The sequence below is a fragment of the Colletes gigas genome, unplaced genomic scaffold (assembly GCF_013123115.1).
Source record: "Colletes gigas isolate AHSC1104 unplaced genomic scaffold, ASM1312311v1 Colletes_gigas_Sc00046, whole genome shotgun sequence".
Lineage (NCBI taxonomy): Eukaryota > Metazoa > Arthropoda > Insecta > Hymenoptera > Colletidae > Colletes > Colletes gigas.
The window spans coordinates 150,296-162,028 of NW_025106675.1; the positions used below are offsets into that span (position 1 = coordinate 150,296).

An 11,733-nucleotide genomic window follows, 5' to 3' on the forward strand; every position below is an offset into this window, starting at 1 on the left:
ATGATTTTCCTCGATTGTTTTGAGATAACCGTATCAATTTGTTATGACGAACTAAATAGAACTAACTAGAAACAAAGGAAAAGTGATCCCGTTTGCCAGTTTAATACAAAGTATGGGTTGGATCTTAAATTTTAAAAGGACATAGTCGAATATTTTTAAAGGTACAAAACATAGCGTTTCATTGTAGAACAGTAACATAAGTTAGCAGGTAATGTCATAAAACTGTTTTTCCCAGCTATATCCCTTTTTACCTGAAGTATAAGGTAAAAAGTACGAGCTACAAGGTACGACTATCCGAAAATCGTTCACATTTTATCAATGTAAATGAAGCGGCCTTTCCATCAGAGTTAAATACAAAATTTTGTTATTTCTGTGAAAACAGAACTTTCATTAGATGTAGGTGGTGCTTGAAATTGTTATGTTTTCACTGTTTTTACGAAAAGTACCATCCAGATTCATGTACTTCGTACATTGAAAATAACATATGTTAAATGTAATTGGTTAAATTCAACTTTAAAAAAAAATATTCGAAGGTCAGACAAAAATATAATGTCACATTTAGTGTACGATTAAAATATGATTGAAAAAATAAAAAAAAAGGATTTGTTTTGGCAGGGTTTGAACCTGCAGAGCAGAAGAAGCTCGGAACTTGCAGGCAAATACCTTGTCATTCACGCCACGCTGGTTGTTGAATGTATTTCTATTTCTGAAGATAAGTATCTGTAATAACTTTAATAATATCTCAAAGTAAAACCTAACCCAAAATCGGGTACCATTCCAACTTTTCCTTGTTAGAACCGAGATTTCAATTTGTCTTAGCGAAAATCGCAATCACATTTTGCACATTATTCTAAAACATTTGTGGTATTCGTTTTCAATGCGATTTAAGTAAGCATGTAATGTATAAGATTTCATTTAATTTTTTCTTTTCTAGAGAAGATAGAGAAAAAGTTTATATAATTTTTTTTATATGTAAGGCGTCGGGAAAAGGCGAGGCCCAAGCCGAGGCGCTGGCAAGGGACCGCGTCTGGCCTTCGTCCGTCAACACTCCCACCCCTACCGATGGGGGAGAAGGCTGACGACAAAGGCGAGGGTCTAGGCCCAGGACCGGCTCATTTGTTTTTCCGACGCTGAAAGAACGGGAATAAAGCATGTATACGAATACCCTGCGTATTTCTTAATTCCAAATTCCATTCTACGCGTCTGTCTAACATATATAAAATTTAATTCGTCCTAAGATTTATATGAAACATTTAAAAGATTTTTTATACATTATGCCTATACATATATCGGAACAACTGTGAAACAAGAGGTATAATCATTATTATCCATGGACTGATTATAGTCAAAGTCTAACCGGACTTTGAAATGAGAACATAAAACTTAAATGTAAAGTTTCATTTAAATTCATTTAGCTATTTATACTCAATCGTATTAATAATATACATATGTGTGCTCATACATGGTAATAAAAAAAAATTTCTTTTTTTTCAATAATTAAAATATGATCAGGAGGTCTTAAAACGTGTATTTCCGTAAAATAAATTTTACAACATTTTTTTTTCATTATGGGTACTTTGCTTATGTGCGCCTACATAGGTCGGAAAGTAAAAATGCCTGGGCAGTCGAGAATCTCGGCTCGAGAATCCAAATCGTATGCCGTTGACGGGAGGTCGGATTTCAGTTGTTAAGAGCGAGAAGGCAAATGTGAGCCTTTCTCTCTCGACTCCCACGAAGCGGTCCGAAATTACTTCGGGCAGCTTCGGAGAATCGAGAAAGAGGGTATGCGTCAGTTTGCCTTTGTCGTCTTTCCGAAACTCCACGAGCTCACGTACGCGTATCTAGCATGTGTGGGTGTGCACCCGACGGTGCTTTTCTGGCATCACTGTATTCACCATTCAGTATTATCATATAGTGCAGTCACTGTTCTTGCTGAAGTTTATACGTCTCAAAATGTCGACAATGACACCAGCGCTTATTATTCTGTTAACATTCACATTCAGTTCTTTTGTGAGATGTTGTGTGGACGGTGTGAATAATAAACCGATAATCGGTAAGTATCAGTTTCTAAATTAATAGAACCGTCTGTCTGCAAAGATATCAGTTCAATTTCTCACATGCACGAGAAAAAATTCTATTTACTGTATTCTTATACAGAGTGTCCGTTTTATCAGGAAATCCGGAATATCTCATAAACAACTAAAGATATTAAATTTTCAAAGAGCGCTGTGTCCTTCTCCTATTCACATTTTCTTCTTTTTATTAATTTAAGTGATCATACAAGGTTTATTTCTGCTGTACAGGAATAATATAGAAATGACAAATTTACATTCAGAGTTAAAAGCTAAACGGTTGTAGAATTACGCAAGCTAGTGTAAGAAATAGTGTATGCATGCGCGTGCGTGTGTGTGTGTGCTGTAGAAAGCGAAAACGTCCGAAGACGGGCGAGAATAGCCGAGGAGAGACAACTGATGAGTAGGAAAAACAAAGGAATGAACGGGGAGGAACGTAAAAGATCGGAAAGAAAGCGTGCACGCGTGGACAAAAGGTATAGGTCGATAAGCAATTAATAAAGATACTAGTGGAAGTGGTTGTATTTTTATTGGTGCTCGTAACTTTGTTAACCATCCTCGACAAAAATTACAATAGTTGGAATATTAGGTTTAGAAATTACAATATTTATGTTTAGAGGAAGATGTAGCTTGATTTTTTGGTGTTGTTTTATTATCTCTAAGTATTGAGAGATAAAAATAAAATACTCGCCACACAATATGGTTTACATTTTAAGTGACATCGCCGCACTGGCATTTGGGATCATGAACGATGCCGATGCGATACAATGATACCAATAGGTTGCCAGTGATTACGAGAAATAGAATAAGATCATGAGAAAGCCTTTTGCAGATAAGCCGAGGCATTGATGTTTCTGTGAAGAAGCTTACAAAGCAAAATTTCCTTTTAGAAACTTTGCCATTTAACGATGCTATTGATTTGTAAATGTTTATAATGTACCAACAGTACCGCCCATACGAATTACATTTCTTTTATAATGAAATGATTAAATAACTGTTTCATTTTATAATTTACATCGCTTTACAGTATTAAAAACAAACAGAAACAACAATGTAACAAAGAATCCTTAACACGTTCGCGATGGGCCTGAATTTGTATCATAGTAAACGTGTTAAACATATAGAAATAGAAAAGATATGACTTAAAGAAAATAAGTTTTTACAGACTAAAGAGTCTACTTGAGTACGCGTCGTCTTCGGTATGGATTATATGTATTGCATTTAATGCAGATTAATAAACTTAGCTAAAGTCAGAAACAGGAACTTAATCTGTTGCGCATCACATTAGTATAGAAAAGGCAAAACAAAAACTATACTAGAGTAACCAAGAAGAAAGAAAAAAAAGGGGGAAAATTATAAGACGCTGGTAAACTAAAAACAGATGTTGAAAATGATTTTTATCATTAGGAATTTAGTAGATATTTAGCAGTAGGTTATTAAAGAGAAGATAATGAGAGAAAAAAGGGGAAGAGATACATCAATTGTTATGCTATCGACGGTATTTTATGTTTCATTTTTTACACACAATTTAAATTATAAGATTTATTACAATTTTTTGTCGCTTTTGAATTCTTGGGCCGCTATATATATTTCTATTTTTGTACTTGTTTCTTAAATCTATATTCCTGCGGAATATAGATACTGCGATGTGAGTGATACTGTTCGTTAAAGTTTAAAATTATCGAGCGCCCAACATATTGTTAATTGGATAGTAATAGGAGATGCACTGTGGTCGAAAGTATAGGCACATATAACGATAACGAGCAGAAGACTTTATTGTATAAGGTGAAACACATAATGATCTGTTACGTTGTGTCTGGACGCGAACTCGCGACGATCTGATGAACGCACGGCACGGTGCTCGTCTTAAGAACGGTTCGATTTAACAATCGACGATCGCCCTAACCGAAAAGGGCGATTGCACGCCGTGTGCAAACCACGACGTGTGCAACGCTGAACCGTTAACGGATTCCGTCTCGTGATATACCACGAACGGTTTCCTGTGACAACACAACAATTTCTATTTTTATTTCTGCTTTCAAACTTAGAATTTTTCCTCGTAGCATTCTAATAGAAAACAAATTCTTTTAATTTATTTGTAAAATAAAATATTAAACACTCCTAATATTTATTTTCTCTGAAAAACGAAAGATGTTTCTGGTACCAGTAATGCTACAATATTACACAAATGTCATTATCCGTTAATAAATTTCATATCTACCTTATTTTTTATTACAGTAATCCCGAACGTAATTATATCCTACTTTTATTTTCAAAAGGTATTCTGTCGCAAGAACTAAGCCATGTTATGAGTTCAAGATATCGTGATTATAATGCTTACATCGCTGCATCATACGTAAAATTAATTGAAGGATCTGGCGCAAGAGTTGTACCAATTAGGTAAGTGCATAATGTTATTATCATCGTTATTATTTACCGTGAAATGTTATACGTCGATTCCTGTAGTCCGAGGTATTGCTATCAAGAGTTGTTGCCTTAGCATTTTTCTAAGCATTTGACATCAGTAATTTGTGCAGCAGAATTTAATGTAGCAGAATATTCTGTGAAATTCCTTAAAATTATTTATAAAATAATATATTTAACATCCTTCAACATATCCTTTGTTTGGGCTTTGGTGGGTCGACCAGGCTTATGACACGGACCGCGTTTAGTCAAGGCCATGCGCAAAAGTTAGAGTTTCGTCAATAGAATAAAGTGTCATAAACTTGGTCGGTGAAGGCAGTTTCGAGTGGTTGCAACACCAGCGGACTGTCGGATGGCCCACCTGTGCTCGGATTCGTATACCTGGGCCTCCCTTGTTAGTTTTGTACGCGAGCCCAGGGACCGACGCACATAGTGGAAAATCCCCGGAGTTACCAAACGTAGCACCCTCCACCTCGGACGCCAAGCTACATTAGCATCATTGCACCCCCACCACGGAAACACTTGGTGGAAGAGTGTACAAAAGACCAACGCCTTGGAAAAACGAAGGAACGTCGTCACTTCGTTTTTGATTAGCAAACACTTGATTCTTAGCACTCAAATAGTTCACATTTAGACATAGAACACTTCGCATTAGAAACAAAGCACTTTGTTTTTGACTACCAAACACTTGATTTTAGATTCTCGAACACTTCGTATTTCGACTAGAGCACTTGGCTTTTAGAATTAGTGTAGATCGTCTCTAGTAACAAACAATTCGTCTTCGACTCGGTCACGTATATTGTCTTTGTTGAGTTCTAATAAACATAGGAAACCTAATTCGTTTGTTAGTTCCCTGCAAGGGGGTGGTCGTTTGAACCTTAGTTTAATTGGCACACCACGTGCAAATTTGTAATATCCGAACGAGCCCGTCTCAACCACGGATTAAACATCCTTTGTAGGATTGGACAAGATGAATCTTACTACAGAAATATCATGAATCAAATAAATGGGTGAGCTGAAACGAAAGAAAATAGTAGATAAATAATGCTGATTCGAATATGATTATTTTACAATGTTATCGACAGAATTCTATGGCCCGGTGGAAGCGCACCATTCAATACTTCGAAAGGATATGCTGACGCAGGGAACACGATTTACAAGTAAATAAATGTTGAAATGGCAATAGGATAATTAACACCAACGATAAGTAGTACAACCGCGAAGTAAATGATTCTACTTACGTAAATAAATAGAAAGCGCAGCAATGAAATATCTGTTCTTTGTCATGTTTGTATCATTTGAACATCTTATATCAAGATATTGATAAAATATACTCGTATAGCTTTCACATTATAAAATGCGGGCAAATATTCATATGGATTTATTCTGTTCGTAAAGAAATTGATTTCATTACAAAATATAAATTTCTGTTTTAATCAGTGCGTTCATATCTAGAATAAATTTTTAAGTCCATATCAAATTTTGAAAGGTAATTCGCTTGTTAGTTGTAACAAACTTTTCTGTATATTTACATTTATACCTGTGCGTCGATATAACAAATCCTGGTTTACTTTTATTAGCAGTATGAAAAGTCATTTTGTGTTTGATTAACAGAATTGCAAAAGAAATGAATGATAAGGGTGACTATTTTCCAATCTTCGGGATATGTTTAGGATTCGAACTGTTAACATACGTCACAGACGTCACTAATCGTACGAAACATAGAACTCCATGTTCCGCTGAAGATATAGCACTTCCTCTTGAATTTACGAATGGTAAGTACACCGATACAAGAGAAAATTTTATCTTCAATAATGAATAAATAATGATAACTAAATCACAAAATTTAATTGCGAATAAATATTATCGGGTTTATTAAAGGAATAATTATTTCTTATTCGCTAACAAATCTAGTTACAGCGCTCTTCGTCTCAGATTTATTAGAATATAAGTTTATTCATTATATGAATTTTAATTGATTTAATGTAATTCATCTATGAGCCAGTTGTCACAATTTGGTAACAATTTGGATTTGACAACTAAGACAAGAGTTTTACGATTTATACGTTAAATGTTATTAGATTGGAGAAAAAGTTCTAAAAAGCATAAATTTCCAAATTTGTACAAATTGTTCATGTATTTGTTATAAACTTAAAATACATCTTCAAATTTTAATAACAAATCCACAGAAAACTAATAAACATATGGAAATACATATATCTTATAAATTCCAACAAATACATGAAAATGTAAAAATTTGAAAATTTATGCATTTCCTAGATCTATAACATATATATGAGAGGTTGTATAAATTTGGAAATTTTACTTGTAAATAAAACTTATCTAAATAAAAAATAAATCGTCCTTCATGAGAAATGCCAACTTTATTGGTGATCTAAAAAGAACATTTATTCAACTAATAGCTTATTGACAAAAATTTATATGGCAAAACATTCCTATAGATTGTTACATATCATTCATGCATGGGGCTGAAACGTTTGGTGACTTGGGCGTTGGCTCGAGCATCTAGCGTGCAACCCTTTGAACGGGGTTGACTCATGCCGTATGCACACACCCGGCCCAATTTTCATTGCCTTTTATGGTAATGCCCCGCCTTAGTACTGAGCATTTTCAACTATATAAGGGCCGCGGTTTCTTACTCGGGGAGCTCAGTTTTACCTAAACTCTTGGCACGACGTTACTGTGACACTCAGGGCAAGATCGGGCTATAATCCCCTTCAAGCAACTATCTACGACTATCTACCTTAGCGGTTTATCAGTGAGTGCCCATTAATCGAGTAGAGCTCCCGTGAACGCGCCGCGTAAAAGCCGATAACAAATCTTTCGCCTTCGAGGCAATTTAGCAATTGTACAACTTCTTGTAAATCCATAGCTGTACTTGAGCATCGTCAAAAATATATACTCAAGTTATTATTCCTTACGTGTGTTATTCACGCAAAGCAACCCTGAACCATATTAACCGTAAGGCTAGGGGTATCTCACGAACCCGGTACACCTTTACCGCTCGAGGTGTACCATCACGACAGAGAGCAAGATCCTAAAACATCCTAAAAACCTACGTGGCTCCCAGGGTATAAAGCCCCTGGTTCGTCCACTCCTACTAGCGGCTCCCAGGGTATAGAGCCCCTGGTTCGTCCGTGAAACCATTCATTTTCCCTATAAATCTAACCCCGTGGCTCCCAGAGTATAGAGCCCCTGGTTCGTCCACGTAACCTCCACCTACGGCTCCCAGAGTATAGAGCCCCTGGTTCGTCCGGACCTCCTTTCTTTTCCTAACCATACCCAAAACCACCGGTCGAGTACTGCCCCTCGACCGAATCCAGGATCTCGCGCTCGCGCTCGTAACAAGATAATGAATCTTTGTTCGAATCAATTGTCTTTTTGGTAAGACAAGTTTCATCTTGACGGTTCAGAACACAAAGGAGACAAAATAGACAACTAATAATATAGTAAGGCCCAAATATCTGATTAAATTGTATCTAAATATTAATTATATTAAAGAACAACGCAGCAGTAAGTGGATGTTCGATAGTTGCAATAAAGTAAGGAAGAAATGAAAGAAAGACTCTTTTGATATTATGCAGACAATTTTTCTAACTCATTAATAAAACAATAGTTTCAAATAGTGGTACACATAAACTTTATTTTATTCACTTACTCCACTTCATTAATGTGTTGTGTGTACATTTTGCTTTATAGTCTTAACGACATTTATACATTTCAGGATACAATTCAAGTAAAATGTTCGCGGACGCTTCGGTAGACATTAAAAATATATTGGCCACTAAAAGAGTGACTGCGAATAGTCATCACTTTTGCGTTACACAGAATGTAAATTGTATTCTTTAATTCTTCAGTTTTTAAGGAGATCTTCTGGTTTAGAATGCTACAAAGAGACACTTCTTCGTGAATTTTATTTTAAACGTTGATGAGTATTATAGCACTTTTAAACTTCGCATATTTATTTATACGTATTTTAAGAAAACACGATCTCTTTTTTACGAGAAATACTACTGAGGCATTTCGCGCGAAATCGGACACTTCTTCAACAGTGGCTGAATTCGTCGAAATTAATTTCCATAGGGCCAATTGTAAAGTGTCCATGTTTTCGAAAAGATATCCGTCAAGAGGACAAATGGGGCTATGTTGCCATTTTTCCAAATTTTTGTACATTACTTCGGTACAAAAACAAGACATTTGTTTCAAACAATTTAAAAAAAAAAGTGGCGAAAAACAATTTCTTTTAGTCAGTACTGTTTTCATTTGGTACTCTAATCTCTTCGCTACAAGCAGCCAAAAGCACATTCTAATCCATTTGTTAGTTCCTCAGCTATAGATTTTTTGAAAAAAAGGTAACACTCTTTACACTTTACACATCTGTAACTTCAACAGTTTACAAAATTTTGAATAATTCTTTGAGATACGTTTAAACATTGCTAAGTACTACAACATATCCAAAGTTGAGATAATTTGAAATCTTATTCCATGAAGTGTCTGATTTCGCATAGAATGACCCTAGTTTATAATGACGTTTCTGATTTTTCCAAATTCTGTTAATCCAAAACTAAAAAAAGATGCCACTGTTCATAGTCCTTCATCAAAAACCAATATTGGAGACACCCTTTTAACCGGCTCGTATAGACTCCTAGTTGGATAAACGAATGCCCGGTAAATTCTGAAGCTTTAAGGATATATAAGTGGAAAAAATAGATAGTTTTGAAATTCTAAACAAGAAGCTCCTTTTAATAGAAGTATCATCTTATCTCTGCAATCAATATCGCAAATATAAATATAATGCGTAATTACAGGACTTAAAGAGAGCCAAAATATTTAATAAATTCCGGATATTATCTGTGAATCATGATAAGGAAGAAAATGAATTCATTTCCTCGTTGGAATCAGTTAATTATCCTTTTTACGGCTTACAATTTCATCCAGAAAAAAATCTATACGAGTGGAAAATTGGCCACGGGTATCCACATTCGGCAAATGCTGTTCTAATTGCTGAATATTTTGGCAATTTCTTCGTTAACGAAGGTATGTGTGTTCTTCAAAAATTTCGACAGATTTATACCGCAGTGAATTAGTTATTTAATAAAATACTTTTATGTGCAGCGCGCAAGAATTGCCACACATTTTCATCCGAGCAGGAAGAAATTTCAAGTTTAATTTATAACTACAAACCCACTTATACAGGTTTGCATGGTCTTCGTTTGTTACAGTGTTACTTTTTCAAATAGATCATGACATACTGAAAGGAATAAACAGTATCACAAGGTTCGCATACAAGTTTTATTTTATAGATAATAAAAAAGGGTTTCTGATTTATTTAGAGTTTCGTGTGTTGCTATTCTAATATTAATATTCTCTAAGAATTCAATTATAAATATAGGCAGGTTATCTATAATTACCATTTCAAATATAGTTTTTAGTGTCTTATTATTGTACATTAAACATTTTATATTAAACAAGAATTGCAAGCTCTGTAGGGCGCTCTTAGTGCTCTAAAAAGTGTAATGACTTTATTCACAACAATAAGAAATAATAGCTTTTTTAAATTTATCTGGGTGCCGTCGCATATAGCACTTCTTGATAATGAGAAACTCAATAATTTGGCCAAAATAGCTACACACTCGTATAACTTGAACACTCTGAGTATAATCAAAGGCCAGCGTGCCTTTAAAGGGATGAAATACTTTCAATTATATTTCAATGGCAGTAGCAGACCTTGGTATTATTGGGGTAAACACAGAAGAGAATTTATTGTCACAAAAAACCGTATTAAGTCTGGGCACTATAATCATGCTGTCTCCCTCGTCCGCATTAAGATAATAAGCGATCCTATATGTAAATGCAACCATGAAATCAAAGACATCAATCATCTGGTTTAGCAATGCAGGCTCTATGACAGTTTAAGGGTCAAGTTAATTGAAAAGCTCCAAAATATGAAACTGTTTCTCCTACTTAATATTGAATCGCTAGTTGCTGAACCAAATATTACAGCTTGCCTATGTATTTTTAATTTTTTAACAGAATGTAAACTGCGGATATAATTGTATACGTAAACATACATACCACTGTATACATATATGAACTTTATCTGAGGATTTCAAATAAAAAAAAAAGAAAAATATTAAACAAAAACTAACCGATATACTTATAATCGATTTATACAGTGACTCACTACTTCGTTCACATACCTTCACATTTAAGGAAAAAGAAGTTTGGCTTTCTTCAACTTGAACATTCGATGTAAACTTCAAACAATATTGTTACTATATCTGCTTATATCGCATGAATTACATATTTGAAATCTCTGTATTCAATTCTGTTGGATCTTTCACGCGTCCAACTTGAACTTTGTAGGTTGCAGCGATTATTGAGTTCTGGTATTGCAATTCTAGATATTTCCATTATATTTTCAAAAAATATTCGCTTCGTTATCAGTTCTGTAGCAGGTAAGAAGCTTAAATGTATTTAAGAAAACCATATAGTAGATATTTTAAATCATTATTGTCATTTTTTTACATGAATTTTCATAGAGTAAAATGAGACCAATCTCTCAAGATTTGAAAGAGAATATCACGTTCTAGGGATGTCTACAGGAAGAACTGTCCTACTGCACGATTTTATTCAAATGCAATTGCTGTGAGGGTGTAATAGAGGACATAAAATAATCTTGCTGTGAATGCGAGTAAAATGGGAAAATATTGAAGCAGAATATTGAAAAACGTGGGTAAATAGCATGACAAGTAGTATAGATATTATTTTAAAAGCAAAATACGGTTGCAAATACAGCAAATCTGGGATAACTGCAATGAATACAGGATTGAAGTCTCGCAGTTATGAAAGCATGGTTGATTTTCAGTTCCCAGAAAAGCACAAACCGAGCTACGGCGTTTGCCCTTGTATCTTACCGAGCGTGGAAAAAGACAACGAACGGAGAATAACACAATATGAACCTTATTTATTTTTTATTTTTTGTTAATGGGAGCTTTACTAATATATTTGCGAGGTTTCTTTGATTAAAATACGACCAAACACGATATAACTTGGATCATATTTGCGTATTTAACGAGTGTCAATAAATACGTTGCGAATAGCGCCTTTTACTGAGATTTTTAGCACGAGGCGACTGTTCAAAACCATATCTCGTTTATCGATACAGTAGCCCGTTTGTGGGTTTAGTACCGAGTGTGTGACTGTTTTCTATTGT

The 11,733-nt window shown here is 34.7% G+C and overlaps 1 protein-coding gene across 1 annotated transcript; it reads left to right on the plus strand.

Moving 5' to 3' along the window:
* The first annotated feature begins 1,898 nt into the window (after positions 1-1,898).
* Positions 1,899-10,713, plus strand: LOC122403188 (gamma-glutamyl hydrolase B-like). Its single transcript, XM_043406549.1, has 8 exons — positions 1,899-2,053; positions 4,352-4,472; positions 5,456-5,506; positions 5,582-5,656; positions 6,111-6,271; positions 8,242-8,348; positions 9,326-9,554; positions 9,633-10,713. The coding sequence occupies exons 1-8, from the start codon at positions 1,954-1,956 to the stop codon at positions 9,755-9,757; spliced, it is 969 nt and encodes a 322-aa protein (XP_043262484.1). The 5' UTR covers positions 1,899-1,953; the 3' UTR covers positions 9,758-10,713.
* Positions 10,714-11,733: the final 1,020 nt, after the last annotated feature.

What these genes read in the sequence shown, in the direction of transcription:
- LOC122403188 (XM_043406549.1), top strand. Translation starts at nt 1,954, where the DNA reads ATGTCGACAATGACACCAGCGCTTATTATTCTGTTAACATTCACATTC. An exon ending in GAATAATAAACCGATAATCG is followed by an intron (nt 2,054 to 4,351) that starts GTAAGTATCAGT and finishes TATTTTCAAAAG; the next exon opens with GTATTCTGTCGCAAGAACTA. An exon ending in ATCATGAATCAAATAAATGG is followed by an intron (nt 5,507 to 5,581) that starts GTGAGCTGAAAC and finishes TGTTATCGACAG; the next exon opens with AATTCTATGGCCCGGTGGAA.